Source organism: Mus musculus, chromosome 18 (assembly GCF_000001635.26).
Source record: "Mus musculus strain C57BL/6J chromosome 18, GRCm38.p6 C57BL/6J".
Lineage (NCBI taxonomy): Eukaryota > Metazoa > Chordata > Mammalia > Rodentia > Muridae > Mus > Mus musculus.
Genome location: NC_000084.6, coordinates 56,496,668 through 56,517,217, shown reverse-complemented (window position 1 = coordinate 56,517,217; position 20,550 = coordinate 56,496,668). Strand labels below are relative to the sequence as shown.

Sequence of the window (20,550 nt, the reverse complement as noted above, 5' to 3'; positions counted from 1 at the left end):
GCACTGGATCCCATTACAGATGTTTGTGAGCCACCACGTGGTTGCTGGGAATTGAACTCAGGACCTTTGGAAGAACAGCCAGTGCTCTTAACCGCTAAGCCATCTCTCCAGCCCTCTTTTTAAAAAAAAAAAAATGTTAATTTTTTATTAGATATCTTCTTCATTTACATTTTAAGTGCTATCCCCTTTCTTAGTTTCCTCTCTGAAAGTCCCTATACCCCTCCCCAACCCACCCACTCCCGCTTCCTGGCCCTGGCATTCCCCTGTACCGGGGCATATGATCTTGGAAAGACCAAGGGCCTCTCCTCTCCAGTGTGTTTCTTTTCTTTCCTTTCTTTCTTTCTTTCTTTCTTTCTTTCTTTCTTTCTTTCTTTCTTTCTTTCTTTCTTTTTTAAAGATTTATTTATTTATTATGTATAAGCACACCAGACACACCAGAAGAGGGCATTATATCTCATTATGGATGGTTGTGAGCCACCATGTGGTTGCTGGGATTTGAACTCAGGTCCTTTGGAAGAGCAGTCAGTGCTCTTAACCACTGAGCCATCTCGCCAGCCCTCCAGTGTGTTTCTTGTTTGACTCCCCAGCTCATAACAGTCCTCCGGCCAGGCTAGCAAACTTGGAGGTTGTACCATGATTCAGACCGGAGCCAGGAACCTGATTGGTTTTGGATTATTATCGCTGCCCCTATGCAGTGAACTCGCAGTGTTCACTGAATTGTGTGGTGTTCACAATGCAAATCCAAGCGGAAGGAAATTTGTTTTCCTCCCCGTAATAGAACCGGTTCTTAGGCTGGCCGGTGTGGAGGCCATGTGAAAAAGTAGGAGGAGGCCCTCCTCGTGAGGACTCTGAGGCACGCGCATCAGCTCTGGACTGCCTGCCCCGAGGCCCTTCTGACCAGAGCGATGACCTGTTTTGTTTCTGCCGTGATTTCCCCGTGACAGATCGTCTGAGCCAGTAGAACCATGAGCTGTGCAGGAGACCCCAGGGGGCACCTAAAGGAAGCTTCTTATGTATTTGTTTCTTGTTTGTGTGTGTGTGTGTATTTGTGTATATGTGTCTGTGTGTATGTATTTTGTGTCTGTGTGTATTTGTGTGTGTATATCTGTGTGTATATTTATGTGTGTCTGTTTTTGTATGTGTATGTTTGTGTATATGTATTTATGTGTGTACGCATTTTTGTGTGTGTATTTGTGTATGCATATATGTGTGTGTATTTGTGTGTGTGTTTGTATATGTATTTATGTGTGTGTATGCATTTGTGTGTGTGTGTATTTGTGTATGTGTATATGTGTCTGTGTATTCGTGTATGTATGTGTGTGTGTATTTGTGTATGTGTATATGTGTCTGTGTATTCGTGTATGTATGTGTGTGTGTATTTGTGTATGTGTATATGTGTGTGTGTATTTGTGTATGTATTTGTGTGTGTGTATTTGTGTATGTGTATATGTGTCTGTGTATTTGTGTATGTATTTGTGTGTGTGTGTGTGGCTTCACAGCAGGGAAGGTTAGAGAACATTTCTCATGACCATCTCCGCATTAAATTCAAGCTCTCCTTCTCTTTGCCTCTGACAGCTATGCATATACTTACATTTTTTCCACTCACTAAATGAGAACTCAGCAATACAGACCCTTGTCTAGCTTGGCCATGCTCCCTTCTCTGTGTTTCATGAGGTAGCTGGCACATGGCGTGGGATTAGTTAACCTTTGTTGACTAGTGGAGCGAGTCGGTCCCTGTGGAGGCTGCAGTAGAATCTGTGGTGGTGATGGATCATCCCTCCCTCAGTGCTCATCCTCCCTTTCTCTTGTGGCGGGTGCACGGCTAGACAAAAGTCAGGTCCTTAGGCTGGAAGGCGAGGAGGCCAAGTAGGAAAGTAGGAGGAATCCCTGCTTCTAAGGACGCTGAGGCACAAGGGCATCCGTTCTGTGTGTCTCCCGTCCAGAGCAATGACGTTCTGTTTTGTTTCCGTTGTGATTTTGGCAGTCTGTTTATCCCTTGCAGTGAGGCCCAAGTGTAAGAACATGTTTTATTTGTTTATTTATTTATCTATCTATCTATTTATTTATTGCAAGACAAAGATTCACTATGTAGCCCCTGGCTAATCTCTAACTCTGTGTAGACCATGCTGGCCTTGAACTCACAGAGATCCACCTGCCTTTGACTGCCAAGGACAGGGATCCAAGGTGTGCACTACCACATTTCAGCCTTTCCTTGCTTTTTGAGATAGGATCCCATGCTACCCAGGCCAGTCTCAGATGCACTGTGTGGCTGAAGATGACCTGAGTTGAGCCTCCTGCCTCCACCTCGAAAGTGCTGGATTATAGGTGTGTACCACTATACCCAGTTTATGAGGTGCTGGGAACAGAGACCAGAGCCTAGTGCACTCTACTGACCTCCTTAGGGGTGGTGGCAGTGGATGGTTTCTGGCGATATGTGGACAGTGGGGGAGAGGTTGGTCTGCAAGCTAGCCCGTAAGTGACCAGATTGCTGAAGCCACAACTTAATGGGAAAAGTCTTTTCTTGTTTTTAAGTGAATAGTACATATTAAGTGAATAATTCCCTATAGGAATGCTCATTAAGCACAATCATATAATTGGGAGGCTTATCAATCTCATTGTAGTTGTGGATCATTAAAAAAAAAAATTCTCCTTGGATGACCCTGGACCCTCGAGACAAAAGGTTGGGTTATTTGGAATTCGACTTTGTGGTCTAACCAACATGCTATAAACTGGGAACGAGCTGCCGTGTCCCTAAATGTTTGGAAGTAGTCCTTTGGGACTGAGTAAAAATCCATAAACCGGGCCTTTTAGTTTATTTAGAGGAAGAGATTCTTTTGTTGTTATTGTTGCTGGCTGTCCTGTCTAAAGTACTCACAGAAGACAAAATCTAATCTGTACCTAATGTTTATATAATTAATTAAATTGTAATACTCCCAAAGCACAATATTCTTGTTACCTTTAGAGTGTCATGTAACTTCATGTAACTTCATGTAACTTCGTGTAACTTCATGTAACTTCATGTCGACCCAGAACAGCAGTCTAGTCTCCTCCACACTGGTGTGAATGTGCCTTTCTGTCTTGCAGTTGGCATGTAGGGACATACCGGGGACTTGCTTAGCTTCACTTTCTGGGTAGGCCAGAGGCATGGGGCAGGGGGATGCTCGCTTACCCTCACACTGACGCTTTCCTTTGGTCACAGTTTCCAACTGACCCCTGCATGACCTCAGAGCCACTACATGTGCCAACCAGTGCTGGGATGTGGGCCACTGCTTCCATATTGAGAGTCTCCAAAGCAGTCCTGCCAGGTCAGATTCCGTAGGCTCAAGAGAAAAAAATAATCAAACAAACACAAACCATTGTACTGTTTTGAGAGACAAGCCTGGCATATTTTAGTGGCAGGTTATTACCTAAAACAAACTGTGGGCCGATTAACTCATACATAGCATGTGGCTGCCCAGAGTTTACAGGAATCTTAGGGAAGATAAGTGATTTTTTTTCAGGTTGGTTTACTGGAAGCCTTTCTCCCTTCATTCTGAGAAAATTGTGGCTCTCAACTCCAGCCAGGGTAATCATGAGATATGTATGTGTGTGCATCTGTGCACATGTGAGCATTTGTGTGTACTTGTGGTAGTAGCCATACTATTTCTGTGCAAAATCAGGCCTAAGATGTGTAAGGCTTGTGACTGTTACACTTGGCACTTGTTTGATTAAGTGATTATAAAAAAAATATATCTAGAGCTGATGAGACAGCTTAGTGAGGAAAGGCCAGTGAGCAAAAGGCAGCTGGGTCTAGTTTCTGTCCGTTTTTGTGCCAGGGTCTCATTATGTAGCCCTAGCTGGCCTGAGACTCTCAGTGTAGACCAGGCTAGCCTCAAACTCATAGAGATCCACAAGCCTCCGCCTCTGTAAACTCTGGGATTAAAGGTGTGTATTCCCCCTGGGTAAGAAATGTTCTCGAAGAGTAGCTAGTGTAGAACCTTCTATAGCAGTGGTTCTCAACCCTCCTAATGCTTTGAACCCTTAATACAGTTTCTCATGTTGTCGTGACCCCCCCCCCCCAGCCATAGCATTATTTTCGTTGCTCCTTTATAACTATAATTTTGCTACTGTTATGAATCATAATGTAAGTATCTGATATACAGGATAGCTGATATGCAACCCCAAGGGGCTTGTGAGCCACAGGTTGAGAATCACTGTTTCAGTGGGTGAAGCCTGACTCACATGCCACGGTTCAGCAGCAACAGCAGCCTTGGGCTTGGGATGACCCTGTGTTACGGCATCCCTGTAATCAGCATCTTGTGGGATTTCCTTCAAGTCTTCAGAAGTGTGTCTTTCTCCCCATTACAGGGGACACAATAAATGCTCAACAAGACAGAAAACCCCCAAATCTCACCATTAGCAACCCACAGAAGAGAACTTTGAAGCCTGTAGGCTTAGCTTTTTCTAAGTCTACCTTATTTAGGGTTCTTGAATGCTCCATCCTCCCTTCTAGCCCACTGACCAGAGGACGGGGAGAAAGATGGTTAATAGGACAAGGGGGTTTGTGGACCTGTTTAGAAGTTATTCTTTGGGATGGTACCAGTCGTTGTTGTCAGAATATCAGCAATCCAGTCCAAGAGCAAACACTACACATGTATCAGTAGCAGCAGCTAGATCCAGCAGAAACTGCAAGGCTCTGCCAAATCCGCATGAGTCAGCAGAAACAGCATGAATCAGCCGGAATACTACAAGAAGTTCTTTGGTGCATTTTTCTCTACGAAGTGAAGTGTTGTATGGCACGGTGGCAGTACAAGAGCATCCTCTCTCTGTTTGTGGGGTTCCGTTGTATATCCTTTCCAAACCTTTCACAGCCTCTCAAGCATCCACTCCAGCAAAACATCACATGCCCTCTCACACGTCTGCTTCAGCAAAACATCCTCTCATAAGACAGCTTCCAGAAAAATATCACGAGACACAACTGAGTCTCCAAAGAAACCAGAAACTTCCACTTCAGACGCTAGAGACTTGGGATCCTGAATCTGATCTCAGCTCTTGAGACTTGAGTTCCAGCGTCTACACCACTGGGTTTGTGAATGTTGTTTTCTTCAGGGTTTCGAATTCACAGGACTTAAGGTCCTCTGGCTGGTCTGAATCTGACCTAAATATACAAAATCATTTCTAATTTTGAGGTAAAGGATAAATGACAAATTTCCTTGGGGAAGAAAAAAGGTATTCTCTGCACTCTTAGTTTAGTAGTTTGCTGTGAATTAAACTGAGAAGAAAAACAAAAAAAGACAGTTAACATAGGAAAAGGTGTATGATTTTAAAGATTAGCTTTTATTTTAAATTAAGGGTACATGTGTGAGTAAGTTACATGTCAGTCAGTGCTGGTGCCTGTAGGGTGGGATTTCCTGGAGCTGGAATTATAAGTGATTGTGAACATTCCCCTATTAGTGCTTGAGATTGGATTTGGGTTTTCTGCAAGGTGGACAGGTACTCCTAACTACTGAGACAACTGTCCAGCCCAGAGGTATACTATTTTATAGGTGTTGGTTTTATCACCCAAGAGCAGTTAGAAATCAGGCTGGCATACCTTACTTAGTAGGGAAAAAATAGATATGTACTGCCATGTAGCTGTCCAGCAGCCTTGGTTGAACTGGGTACCTGAAAGGGGGGCTGGAAATGAAAAAGGATGGGCAGGTGAGAGAAGGATGAAGCCAAGTCAAAGGTTTCTGATCAAGGCTCAAAGTTTAATTTTCAGCTCTGCCTTTATATAGGGAAACCCTACAGACCCATCCTTTGTTTCAACTGGATTGAGTTCCAAAGCAAGCTCAGCAGGTGGTCACCTCCTCAAAGCTCTTGTAGGGAATTGCAAATGTAAAGACTCTAGCCAGGCTGTAAAACCACCCAGGATTTGTTTAGCCTACTCAAGGCTGGGGGAAGGGCACACTGACACTCCAGTTTATGTAGTTCTGCATGTGGAAGAGAGGGCTTTGAGCACGTTAGGCAAGCCTTTTCTTTGAGCCACACATCCAGCCTCAGATGGTAGCAAGTTCACTATAATTAGGCTGAGCTTTTTCCAGGGTGTTCATAAGTCAGAAAATCAGCATGCCGGTGACACCTAGAAAGGTGACTGTAGTGTGAGAAATGAGTTAGCTGCTGTGGCTTCAACTATTCTAACCCTGGAGAGACTTGGTTATCCTTGCTGATAACAGCTGTTGTTTGGCACTGTCTTAGATAATTTTCTGTTGCCATGAAGAGACACCAAAGCCAAGGCAATTTGTAAAAGAAAGCACTTAATTGGGAGTTTGAGTACTTAAGGGGGTCATCCTATGATTATCACAGTAGGGAGCATGGTAGCAGGTAGGCAGGCATGGTGATTACACACAGGAGGCAGAGAGTGGGGAGGGAAACCTTTTGAAACCTCAAAGCCCACCCTCAAATGACATTATTTCCTCCAATAGGACCACACCCCCTAATCTTTCCCAATCCGTCCCACCAACTGTGATGGTTTGTATATGCTTGGGCCAGGGAGTGGCATTTTTAGGAGGTGTGGTCTTAGAGTAGATGGGTCATTACTTATGGGCATGGGCTTTAATACCCTAGTCCTAGCTACCTGGAAGCCAGTCTTCTTCTAGTGGCCTTCAGATGAAGATGTAGAACTCTCAGCACTTCCTGTACTAAGCCCGGATGCTGCCATGCTTCTGTCTTGATGATAATGGACTGAACCTCTGAACCTGTAAGCCTGGCTGTTCTTAGAAGAGTTGCTATAGTCATGGTGTCTGTTCACAACAGTAAAACCCTAGAGACCCCAACCATGAACCAAACATTCAAATCTATGAGCCTATGGGGCTATTCTCATTCAAACCACCTCAGGTACCATGTTGACTATTGGTACCCAATGCCCCCCACAAATTAAAAAATGATAATATCAAACACTAAATAATGGAATCTTTGGGAGATACTATATAGTTCATAAAAACCAAATTCACAAGATATGCGATTTGAATCTAGATGTTCCCCACAGACTCATGTTTCACCCCCAGTGGGTAGAGGTAGTACCTTTGTATGCCTTTGAAGCTTATGCCTGGTTGACAGTCACTTTTCTCTTAGCCCTGAGGTGGACAGCCTCCGGCACATGCCCTTACTGCCATGACGTTCTGTGTAAGTGTATGGGGCCAGGAAACCATGGACTGGATGGACCCTGTACAATGCTGAGCCAGATTAATTGTTCCTTGTGTACGATGTTCTCTCAGGTCCTTTGTTCTGACAGAGGAAAGAAGATAGAGGCTGTGCTCTTTCATTTTCTCACGGCCAGGATTTGAACAGCATAGTACCCTATGCATGAGGACAGACATCTGCATAAGAAGCTTTTCCAGATTTGAAAGGAAGCAGGGGGCTAGTCCTATCAGCTGGTCCTGGCTGCTTGGTCACCTTTCAGCATGCCTGTTACCCAAGAAGAGGGCGTTGGATCTCCCGGAACTGGAGTTACAGATGGTTTGTGAGCAGTTGTGTGGGTAACGGGAATCAAATCCAGGTTGTCTGAAAGAGCAGCCATGTTCTTGACCACTGAGCCATCTCTCCACGCCTCCAGCACTGTTTATGAAGCTGGAAGCAGAGGTGGCATATTTTATCCTTTATAAATGTCATGGTCTGATTCATTAAAGTTTACCCAAATGTCAGGAAGTGGCCCATACATAGAAAGCCCGAAAGTGCCAGAACAAAAGATTATGAAACATTGATTTACAAATAGAAAACCGCATTTTTTTTTCTCCAGGAAGAGCATATATCTGGTTTTACACATCTACTTTAACAGCAGGTGCGGCCATGGGCAGACATTTCCCTGGCAGAGAGCCAAGAGGAAAGCCGAACAGTTTTCTGCCATTGCTTCCCGAGAGCAGCAGCTTCCCCACAAACCCACCATAGCCAAGCTCATCGCTGCTGCCGCGTTTGCTGTAGCTGTGGCATCTTCATAGTCCATTCATCGTCATCACCTCTTACCTAGACAGAATTTGGGACACTGAGCCATTTTCATGCAAAGTGGGAGGTTCCAGCTCTCCAGCCGTGTACTTTCCTTCTTTGTCTCAATCAGGCAAGGGGATGTAGAGGTGCAATTTCCACAACCTTTCTTCCTGAGGCTGTAGTTGATGTAGAGGTGGGATTCTTACCAACTATTACATGGCCCCTGGGAAGGGGAATTCGTTTTTATGTGACTTGTCCCAAACGACTACCAAATACTTACCTATGAACTGACTTTCATATCATTTGTTATTTCATTTTTGTAAGTGTTCATGAGTATTATGTGTTTGTGTGTGCCCACAGTTGTATGCATGTGTGGAGTGTGGTGTGTAGAGGCTGGAGGTCAATGTTGAGTGCCTTTCTCACTGAGTCTGGAGCTCATTGATACAGCTAGACTGGCTAGCAGGCACATGGATCCATTAATTCTACCTGCCCCTCACCCCCTGTCCCCAGTGCCAGGATTATAGGATTATTATTATGTAGGTTCTAGGGATCCAGTTTAGGTCCTAGTGTTGTGAGGCAACCAGCTGGTGACTAGGCCATCTTCCCAACCCCACATCTGTTAGTTTAGATTAATAATTATTGCTGATATGCAAGTACAAAGAAGATGAATACTTGAGTGGCTCAAGTTCCCTGAGATATTTATAATACTGTCCCTCTTTTCCTTTTTTTTTTTCTTTTTTTAGTTATTCTTTACATGCATTGGTGTTTTGCTTGCATGTATGTGTGAAGGTGTTGGATCCTCTGGAACTGGAGTTACAGACAGTTGTGAGCAGTGTGCTGGGAATAGAACCAGAGTCCTCTGGAAGAGCAGGCAGTGCTCTTAACCTCTGAACCATGTCTCCAGTTCCTACTGTTGTTTTCTTTAAAAGCCTCATTGAATTGGCTGGGGAGATGATAGCACATCAGGTAAGGGTGCCAGCATCGATACTGCTGACTGAGTTTATTCCTGGCACTCACATGGTTAAGAGAGAAATGACACCCACCTTATGTTCTCTGACCTCCCCACCCTTACCATGGCACATGTGTGTCTACACACACACACACACACACACACACACACACACACACACACACACACACACAATATAATTTTATAAACTTAACATGGAGACGGGCCCATTAAATAAAATGTAGTTTAAAAATTCCACTCAAAAATCCATTTAGCGGGGCTGGAGAGATGGCTCAAACGTTAAGTGCATTGAATGCTCTTCCAGAGACCTGGGTTCAAATCTCAGCATCTACATGGTAGCACACAACTGTCTGTAACTCCAAGATCTGACACCCTCATATATACAGACAGACAGACAAGACACTAATGAACATAAAATAAAAACAATAAGTTGTTAAAACTCCATTTAGGATCTAGGGATGTGGGTCAGGTGGTAGAGTCTAGCACTCAGAACGTTGCATAAAACAGATGTGGGAGTTTCACACCTGTAATCCAGTACCGAGAGATGGAAGCAGGAACACCAGGTGTTCGAGGTCAGCTTGAGCCAGTCTGTGTCAAAAACACAAGTCTATTTGGGCAAAGGCAGGGAAGACCTTGGTGCAGGGTTAGAGGAAGTGGAGCCAGAAGGGGGCATTGGTGTCCTGTCCCACTTCCTGATGCACAGAGGGGTACACATCGTCACTGGCGGTAGCTTTAGAGGTTTCCCAAGAACCCAAAGGCTGTGTGTGCTGACTCAAATGCATGCATGTCTCCGATCAAGTGTGCTAATAGGATTCTGGTTACAGGGCAACATCTGAGCTTACACAGGGATCAGATGACTGGATTTAGCACACTGATTGAAGACTGAATATTTTGTGTGGGTGAAGAAGTTTATACACTGATGGTGGGAAGGTATATTAGAGACAATAGCCCATAGTTTTGTTGTAAGCTACCTGACACAGGTGTTGTCAAGTTTTCTGAGAAAACAGTATGTGTTCTTAACCATGGGCCCACCTCTCCAGCTCAGTTCTCTAGTTTCTTAAAAAGTTAACCATATACTTGCCATTTCAATTCTGAGTGAGTGGTTTTTCGGGAAAAAGTGAAAATACATACCCATACAGACCTGTACTAGAATAGTTATAGCAGTTTTATTTATTTTTAAGAGATTGATTTTATCTTTATTCCATGTGTATGAGGATTTGCCTGCTTGCATCTATGAGCACTGCATGGTTACAGAAGAGGGAGCCGTATCCCCTGGAATTGGAGTTACAGCTGTTGGCTGTCCTGTGGGCACTGGGAACTAAATCTGGGTCCTCTGCAGAAGCAATCATATTCCTTTTCTGTTGTTATTTTGAGACAAGGTTCTCTGTGTAGCCCTGACTGTTCTGGAACTCCCTCTGTAGACAAGGCTGGGCCCAAACTCAGAGCTTCACTTCCCTCTGCCTCCCGAGAGCTCGGATTAAAGGCGTGTGTCACCACGCCTGGCTACTGTAAATACCCCTACTTACCCCTTAGCTATGCAGCCATCTCTCCAGGCTCAGTAGTTTTATTTACAATGAACTAGAGTAAACATACCAGATGTCTACCACAAGTGAACAGATAAACAATTTGTGATAGACACAGTGAAATTCTACTGAATAACAAAAAGGAGTAAAATACTGAAATATTAAAAAGTTAGATACATATTGAATAATTGTGCTAAATAAAAGATCCCAGGAGATGGCTTAGTGGGAATGGAGGCTTGCCACCAAGCCTGAAGTGACTTGAGTTCAAGCTCCGAGATGAAAACTGTAAATGGGAAGAATCAACTTCTGCCGGTTGCTCTCTCAGCCCACATGTGTGACCTCCCCCTATATGGAATAAACCACTCAGACACTGTGTGGTTCCACTTACACAAACTGCCAGAATACAGTTGTTGTCATTTTACAAAACAGAATACAGATCAGTAGTTATTGGGCTAAGGGCACTAGGAAAGGCATAAGAACCCACTGGCAAGGGCTTTCTTTAGGGGGTAGTGATATTTGACCATCTTGACTCTGATGACTTCTCATGTATATACTTAGGTCAAAATGTATCAGATTGTATATTTTAAACATGTAGAGCTACTGTCTGTAAATCATAAATCAATAGTGTTATGCAACTTAGTTTTGTGTAAAATGTAAATCATAAACCAACAGTGTTACAATCAGGAAAAGCACAAATCAAATGTTGTTAGGATAACGGTGGGTAGACCAGATGGTACAAATATTCCCTGTTGAGGTTAACAAACCATAGCGTTATGGCCCCAGACATCTGATCAGGCATCTCTCACCTGGGGCAAGAAGTTTCTTGGAGGCTTGTTTTCTTCCTTATTCCTTTCTTCTGGGGGCCTATATATACATAGGCAGGAGAGCAGAAAGTTCACTGTCACAACGCTCAAATGAAGGAACAAAGGGCCAAGGCAACTCCTATCGGACCAGAGCCTGAGAATGCAGGATGGAAGGAGCCCAAATATGCTTAGGGTCAATACTTCTTACTCACTCCGTATGAAGACAGAAGCAGCAGTTACTACACTCCCTTAAGCAAACATAGCCATGGGACACCCAGGAAGTGACAAAGCCACGCTCTCGGGGCACACTTGTGTGGTTCTGAGACAGGAGGAAGACATTTCTGTCGACAAGATGCTTAAAATAGGTAGCCGGGGCTAGAGAGAGAGCTCAGTGGTTATGAGCACTTGCTGCTCCTACAGAGACCCTGGGTTTGGTTTCCAGTACCCCACGTTGGCTCACAGTCATCTGTAACTACATTTCCAGGGAACCTGATGCTCTCTTGGTCTTCAACAGGTACCAGGCATATATAAGGTATATATACATATATTCAGGCCAAACAACTCACATACAAAATAGGATAAGTACATCTTTAAAAAATGAGGTCGAGTGATGGCAGGACAGATGGATGCATACGTTCCCGTGCTGTATTTTCTCATACTTTTGTGGATTAAGGCCACTTTCAGAAATAGTTGTCAAAGTGAGGCTTTCTGACAAGACTCTTAGAATCTAAAGGATAATGAGTTGTGTGCTTTGTAAAGACCCACGTATACAGTGGCTTCATCTGCAGGCAGGGGTCACTTTACCCTCCATTTGTCATTACTATACACAGAGCATTGGTGTGGTATATTCAATGTCTGTGTGTGTGTGTGTGTGTGTGTGTGTGTACAGAAGAAAGAAAAAAAAAGAGAGAAATTTCATTAAGTGGTTAGGAACACACAAGATAAGAAAAACCACAATAGAAAAAGTGGTTTTCGGTCTTTCTTCCCACACTAGAAAAGGCTTTGCATTTAGACACAACAAAGATGACCTGAAAATTCAGGGAATCAAAGGTGCCACATTAAGCTATGAATGATGCATATGTCTGAGACTTCTGAACCAGGGAAACTGGGCCTGGGGACACGTGTGATGGCAGCTTGAGCTATGTCAGGTAATCTAGTCACGGCAGGCTTAAAAACAGGAGGAATTTTGGACACAGGCTTGAAAATAGCACCCGAAGGGCTGCTGAGATGGCTCAGAGGGTTAGGTGCTTGTGCCAAACCTAGCAACCTGGACTGATTCTGAGGACTCAGATGCTGAGAGAATCAACTTCTGCAAGCTGTCACCTGATCTCCACACGTCATGCACCTTTTACACATGGTGTGTATGCTGCCCACTCCAAATAGAAAGATGTCATAAAAGAGGCAGGGGATGTTGCACATGAAAGGATATCCTGAGCTGGTGAGATGGCAAAATCGCACCGGGGACCTTCCTTAGCAACTGTGCTCTTACCAGTTCAAGGGACATTCTTAGAGGCTGGGGATGACGTGTGCTCTGATCTTAGTGCTTGGCAGGCAGAGAAAGGCAGATCTCTGTGAGCTTGAGGCTAGTTTGGTCTACCTACAGAGTGAGTTCCAGAGAGCCAAGGCTACACAGAGAAACCCTGTCTTGAAAACCAACCAACCAACCAACCAACCAACCAACCAACCAAACAAACAAACAAAAAAACCCCCAAACCCCAAAGAAACTCCCAAACCAAACAAAACCCATGGTATCTGTTCTGGGAAACCCAGCAAAGCTACATGCTTTAGAGGCTCCACCATCTTCACACTGGCACATTTTCTTTGGTACTTTCAGCCTCATTAATAAAACAGGTAAGAGGAAGGCAGACTATCATGTCTGAGGTTGAACACCTCTTAAAATCTCAATCAAACCTAGGAATCAAACATTCGCCTATTAATTTCAAAGCTCATTTCCCCCCCCTTGATACCATTATAACAACAACAAACAGCAACAACAACAAACCCTTAAACTTTCTTTTGACTTATAAATACTCCATGGTGGTGCTGACATTGGTGGCAGTGGCGGTGGCGGTGGCGGTGGCGGGTGGCAGTAAGAACGAAGCTGAAAGTTATAGTGTGGATGTGAGGAGATTTAAACACCACCGCAAGTCTTTGGCAAGAGCATTTACAAATGCAGGAAACAGCATTAGCTAGGGTGCCTTAGGCAATGAGGATTTATTAATAGCTGGTGCACCAGGTACAGTTATCCAGTATGCTCGCAAATACACACGACATCACCAATCCACTTATTAGCTTATCTGATTAAACAAAACACATTTCATAGAAATGATTTATAAGACACACTGCAGATAGAATGTTTTATACTTACAAACCCTAAATAATTACTAATAAAAACCAGCCAACCCATACTGCAAGTAAAGTTAGCAGACCACCACTTATTGCTTTATTGTAGGAGAAAGACATCCAATTACCATGCTGAGATGGGTTTTAGAGTCCAACACAGACATCCTGCTTCAACGCTGCTTCTGTCGTCCGCTTACGATCCTAGAAACGGGGCTTTCCGTCCCATGTTAAATCATTATGACAACTTTTGGCTGAAAGATTAGTTTTGGTTTCAGAGTGAATGTGATTTAAACTGAATGTGATCAAAAATTCCTGACGGGAGGCTGAGGAGAATCACTTCAATTAAGTACTCGTCACGGGAACAAGACAGCACAACGCAGATGGGATGCTTAATTCACTTTACCGGGCAGGCTCACAAAACTGAATTGGGAAATTAAAAGGCATAGATGAAAGAAATCAGAACATAAGAGTAGAAAGGGGAAAATAAAAACCCACAAAAATACAGGGGTTGGAAGCAAGCTTATTCAGGAGGAGATATTCACCACCTTGTTGAAGGCTCTTGCCTTGTTTGTGGTTAATTCTCTAAAGGACCATTTTGAGTTTGCTGGTAAACAGTGTACCCCTTAGGTCTGATGGCTGACCAGGATGGGTGAAGGCATGAAAGAGAAGGCTAAGAAAGGGCTGAAAAGCATGGAGTGCTGTGTTTCCTGATCATTACCATAACCCTCGTGCTACAGGTGTCTTCCGGGACCTTGCTCACCTCCCGAGATGGGTCTGTTATCTTCAGGCAGCAGCAGCAGAGACAAGGCCAACTTTTATTGCACAAAAGCAAACTCATTCCCTTTTCCCCACCCCCTTTCCTAAGCTGGAGACCTCCAAAGGGCAAACACATCTGGATTCTCAGCGTCTCGCGCCTCTGGCCAGCAGGGGGCGCACAACAGACTCTCAAGAAGCACCGTCTTCAAGGGAGAACGTGAGGTATTTATGTTGGTCCCAGCAGCTGGTCACTCAGTCACCATTCTCAAGCAGCTTTTGTAAGTTGTTTTGTATCTTGAAACAATAAAAAAAGATGGCGTTATTATAAGTAATATGTATCTTAAGAGTGTATTTGCTGTGGCCGGGAAATGCTGGACATTATTCTATCTAGAATAAAAAAAGCTATTCGGAGGTCAAATTTAAATAAAGCTCTGCCCTGTGGCTTTAAGTAGCAGACGTGTCATAATGTTTAGCAATGGCATTACACATTCCTACGTATACTATCTACAGGAGACTGACTTCCAGTCCACAGTTGGGCATTAAAATGCTCTCACGAAACACGAATTAGGTGAGTTTTAAAGAATTCAGAACAGAAGAGTGTTACACCCTTTTAATCCTAGCACGGTGTCTTCATAGTGAGTTCCAGGGCAGCCAGGGTTACATAGAGAGAAACCCTGTCTCAAAAACAAACAAATGAACAAACAAACAACAATAAAAAAAACCCACAAAAACCCACCCAACCACCCAGCCACCCAACCCCCCCAAAACCAACCAACAAACAAAGAATTCAGAGCAAGGGTTGCTGCACAACCAGTATTATGATGGGAATAGAGAATCCCATGGCTCAAAAGAACACAACCTTCATCTATGGTCTGGTATTTGTAGCCCCACTACTAAACAGAACCCCCAAAGTCCTATGTCGGTGATCCTTTGATTTGGGGCTTTATTCACAATTGCATCAGTGATTGACTAAGAAGAGCTATCCAAGGTAGCAAGCTCACTTTGTCTCATCATGGAGTTCCCATTAGCAGGAAGTCCTTCCCTAGGTATGACGTCCTGACTTTAGCCCCCCTGGCCTCCAGACTGAGAGCTTAATATACCCTTTTTTTCTTTACAAATTACCCAATTTGCGAGCACTAAGTTATAGCTGCAGAGCAAACTAAGGGACTGCTTGGAGGAAGCCTGTGATATCCTACAGGCATGCTCGGGGAGCAAAAAGTAAGGGGGCTCTGTCTTAGTTAGGGTTTTCATTGCTGTGCACAGGCACCATGACCAAGAACTCTTCTTAGAAAGGACAACATTTCATTGGGGCTGGCTTGCAGGTTCAGAGGTTCAGTCCATTGTCATCAAGGTGGGAGCATGGCAGCATCCAGGCAAGCATGGTGCAGGCAGAGCTGAGAGTTCTACATCTTCTTCTGAAGGCTGCTAATGGAAGACTGGCTTCCAGACAGCTAGGATGAGGATCTTAAGCTCATACCCACACCTACTCCAACAAGGCCACACCTCCTAATGGTGCCACTCCCTGGGCCAAGCAAATACAAACCATCGCAGGTTCTAACAAGCCTAGGTAGGTACATATTTATGTATTCTAGCCTTGACTATGCCACCCCATACAGAAGCAGGGTCTCCATTTGTAACTGAGGGTAAGGGATGATCAGTGATAGGACCATGTACACAGGTAGCAAGCGACAGAGCAAGAATAAATAAAACCTCTAAAACTGAATGTTCTTCCCACTGTTTCTCTATCACCGATACCACTTCTAGTCCTAAATAAACAATGACTTCTTTACCTATTAAAAACTTCTGGGGGAGATGGGCTGCTGGAGGGATGGCTCAGCAGGTAAGAGAACTCTCTGCTCTTGCAGAGGAGCCTGGTTTGTTTCCTAGCACCCACATGTGGTGGCTTACTGCCTGTAACTCCAGTCCCAGGTAATCTAATAACTTCTATCCTCAAGGGGCACGTGTATGCATGTGGTGTACACACACACACACAGGCACATATTCACGCACTAAAAATAAATACAAATAAAATTTAGATCATTCTGAGCTGGTGAGGCGGGTCAGTGGTTGTCGCAGCTAGCTTTGCCTTCACCTAGTCAGGAACCTAGAGACACCCAGGAAAAGGGAGCCTGGGTTGAGGCGTTGCCTCCGTCACACTGGCTTGTTGGATGGATGTCTGGGAGGCATTTTCTTACTTGCTAATGGATGTAGGGAGGCCTAGCTCAGAGGGCAATGCCACTGGCAGGCAGGTGGGCCTCGGGTGTATAAGAGAAGCAACTAAGACTAGAGGTCCCAGCACCCAGATGCTAGCTCACAAATGTCTGTAACTCCAGTTTTGCAGGAGGGATGGGAGGGTCCAGCTCCCTCTTCTGGCCTTTTATGTACTGTATACATGTGGTGTATGTATATATACATGCAGTCAAAACACTCAGATCCATAAAATAAAAAAAAAAAATAATAAAAAAAGCAAAACTGAGGGGCTGGAGAGATAGCTCCATGGTTAAGACCATTGGCTGCTCTTCCAGAGGTCCCGAGTGCAATTCCCAGCAACAACAGGGTGATTCACAACCATCTATAGTGGGATCTGACGTCCTCTTCTGGCATTCGGAGAATATGTGCAGCAGAGCACTCGTGCATTAAATTAAAAACAAACAAACAAACAAACAAACTGGGGTGGGCAGAGATGGGTCAGTGGGTTAGAGCACTTGCTGTTTTTGCAGAAGATCTGGTATCAGTTTCTGGCACCCACACAGTGGCTCACTATTGTCTATTACTCCAGTTCCAGGGGATCTGATACCCAATTCTGTCCTCCCTGGGTACCTGGTCCTAGAGTACACGTGGTGCATCTATACACATGCAGGCAAAAGACTCATACACAGAAAAGAAGTCCTTAAAGAAGAATGGAAGGAAAGAAGGAAGGGAGGAAGGAAGGAAGGAAATAAGGGAGGGAGGAAGGAAGGAAGGAAAGGGGGGAAGGAGGGAGGGAGAAAAGCCAGTGTTTTTTCCCAGAAGCAGAGAAGGAAACTGGGGCCCTGACTCAGCATTGTTTCACCCGCGACTATGACACAGGCCATGCTGTAATTCTCAACTCTAGTTAGAGGTTGAGGGGCCAGTCCTGGCTGCCCAGCCTGACCACCTGATTCTAATCCCTGGAACCCACAATGACTCCCACATGCACACACACACACACACACACACACACACACGTGAAAAAACGACAACAACAAAATCCAAACAAACCCCAAAGCCTTGCCTTTCCTGCACCCCCACCCCCGCCATTTCTGCTTCATACCAGCCCTGCCCAACTCTCAGTTTGAAAGAGGATAGGTGGAAAAAAACAGGAGCAGAAAGGGTGAAAAGGAATCGAAGTAAAAGACCAATATCCACAATAGGCAAACACACCTACAGAGACAAACAAGCCAAAAAGCAAAACCCAAACAAAAGAGATCACTAAGCAACCGAGAACCCAAACCCCAGTCAGTGGTCAGTAAATATACGAACTGTTGGTTTCTCAGGATCTTTAGAAAACATAAATAGAGGCATGGAGACGGGTGGGTGGGTGCAGATGCTTGCAAGGGCAAGCTTATTGAGCTCCGTTCTGTTCCTGGAACCCGCTGATGAAAGAACCGACTCCTGATAGTTGTTCAGGGGCATACCGGTATACTCTCGTTATATCCCCCATACCCCATAATAATAAATAGAAAACATAAAGAAAATTCACGATGGGATTTGGTTTCACAGTGTCAGATGGGTAGTCGGGACCAGCATGGTGTGTCTGAAAAAGAATGCGGGGATATCTGAGGGCAGACCTCATAGGACTTGAAGGGGCAGCGGGAGGGGCTGTTACCCTTGGGTTTGCTGTGAGGGTGACTGAAGGAGCGGTGCCGACCCCCGATCAGAAAAGTGGGTGGGCCTTCGGGGCTGGGGGATGACCATGAGGCTTGGCCGTGACCAGTCACTGACCGCGGAAAGGAACTGCATTGTTACGTCTTGGGATTTCCCACCGTAGAGCATGGCTTTGTCATTCTCGGGCTGTGCCAGGCCACTGTGCAACAGCCTCGGAGAACATTTTGGCCCAAATCTACTTTTCATAGACCCCTTTCATTTCTAGCGGCCTCCCTAGCTGCCCGAGCTGGGTTCGAGCCTCCCAGGGCCAAGCCAACCGCCGATGGTACGGGCCAACATCCTTCTGTTTTCGGTTCCCTTATTACAGGATGTGCCGTCCTGGCAGGGCCTGGTGGGAGATGAGGAAGAAGCGAAGAAAGCATACTGCATGCTTCTGATGCAAGGAATGCATTTACAAGTCAGAGTGAGTAAAACGCAAAACCTAGAGTGCGCAGCAGCTAGAGTATCAGGTAAAGGATTAGTGTGAAACCAAAGGAGCCGCCGGATAGGACAGGACGGAAACGTTTGAACGGAGAAATAAGCCCGGTAATCAGGTGGAATGCTGGGATATTTATGAATGGTTACCGCCTCCTCCTTCATTCCACTTATCATCCTAAATCTACCAATGCCCTAGGCTAAGCAGAGTTAGCCAGGGAAGATCTTTTGGAAGGAGAAGCAAGAGTATACTCTTAAACTGAAAAGCAGATTTATTTATTAAATAAATAAGTAAATAAGGTTGAACCCCCCCCCTCCTCAAGTGATAGACACATTTTACCACTGAGCAGACTCCCCCTGTACCCTCTCAAGACAGGGTTTTTCTCTGTAGCCCTGGTTGTCTTGTGACTCGCTTTGTAGACCAGACTGGCCTTGAACTCAGAGATCTTCCTGCCACTGCCTCCCAAGAGCTGGGATTATAATGGCATGTGTCACCACATCTAGCTTTGCTTTTTTTTAAAAAATGATTTTATTTTTAAAAAATTTATATGCATTGGTTCATAGATCAATTTTATATGCATTTATGTCTGTGTGAGGGTATTGGACCCCCTGGAACTAGAATTACAGACAGTTGTGAGGTGTCATGTGGGTGCTGGGAACTAAACCCATGTTCTCTGGAAGTGTCATCAGTGTTCTTAACCACAGAGCCATCTCTCTAGCCTTTAAAGCAAGCGGACCTCTAACCATACTTGGCCTTGTGGTTCAAATTCTACTTCCCCAGTTAAGCCTTCTATCTCTGCCACCTTGAGCAAGGTAATTTAAAACTTTATTCTTTCCTTCCAGCCAAGGCAGTAACAGGGATTAAATATGTTTTAAGTGAGCTGGATATCTACATCTGGGGCTGGCCAATAGTCTCTGGTTGACACCCAAATGCATCTCTCCATGAACCCCAGTGTCACTGGCCACTTACCCGTGGTCCCATGTCCAGCCAAGGACACAAACAATGGGCCAACCTAATTGGTATTTTGCAGAAAATGAGATTAAATTCCGTTTCTTTATAGAAACAAACAAACAAAAAACCCAACAAGGCCAGTAGCGCTGGAAAGGAATGACCGGATTGCTCCTGTACTCAGGAAACATCAACCTACCTTTTCCAATTTCACTATGTTAGCTGTAAGTTCTTGGCAGAGGACCTCCACATTTAACTGCATTTGTGATCCCAGGCCGGATGGGGCTGTCTGCCTGTAAGGAAAGAGAGAAACATCATTCATGGAATGGATCTGGGTTAAGTCTGAACAGAAAACTGGGCTAGCAGAGAGGCTCCGCATCCTTTTGCCTGCGATTGATACAAAGGCACAGCGGTCACTCTCAACTCTAGGCCGGATGTCTAGGGGCCAGTTCTGAGTTTAGTTGGATCTCTCTTAAGGTATTTTTCTTAAGTACCTTGAGGTGCCTGGGCTTAAACATAGCACTCAGACAACTGTTTTCAAGTACATAGTTTGTTAGAGTCTTTGTTTAGATCTTAACACTGCCTCCATTCCCCACAGCAGCTATGTGTACGTGAAGGACTGCTGGTCTCTGCCATGGGAGACCATTTTATACTCGAGTGTTCAAAAAGCCAGAGAGTATCTTTACCTAGTTAGTTAAATTTCCACACAGCCATGAGTCCCCACTCCAGTTCTTTCCTTAAGACTTGTCGTAGAAATATATAAATATAACTAACTCATCGTATCAATTGACTATTTATACTGCAGTACTCTACCAGCTAATTCCATAGGAAGTTTGGAGTAAGAACATGTTTCAGGAAGATGGCCAAATATTACTTCTTATATTTCCATGGTCCGCATTATCTGTAGTTTTCTTGGCTGTGATTCTTTAAAATAATATTTATTTA

The 20,550-nt window shown here is 44.5% G+C and overlaps 1 protein-coding gene across 3 annotated transcripts in view; it reads right to left on the bottom strand.

Annotated features, from left to right (window-relative positions):
• Window positions 1–13,425: 13,425 nt before the first annotated feature.
• Window positions 13,426–20,550, bottom strand: part of Gramd3 (GRAM domain containing 3) — a 116,308-nt gene continuing 109,183 nt past the window's right edge. For all 3 annotated transcript variants that reach the window (XM_011246800.1, NM_001360917.1, NM_026240.2), the window contains exons 13-14: window positions 19,805–19,898; window positions 13,426–14,630 (exon numbers count right to left, since the gene is read on the bottom strand). In XM_011246800.1, the coding sequence (XP_011245102.1) occupies window positions 14,589–14,630; window positions 19,805–19,898 (136 nt within the window). In that variant the 3' untranslated portion in view covers window positions 13,426–14,588. The remainder of the gene's footprint in view (window positions 14,631–19,804; window positions 19,899–20,550) is intronic.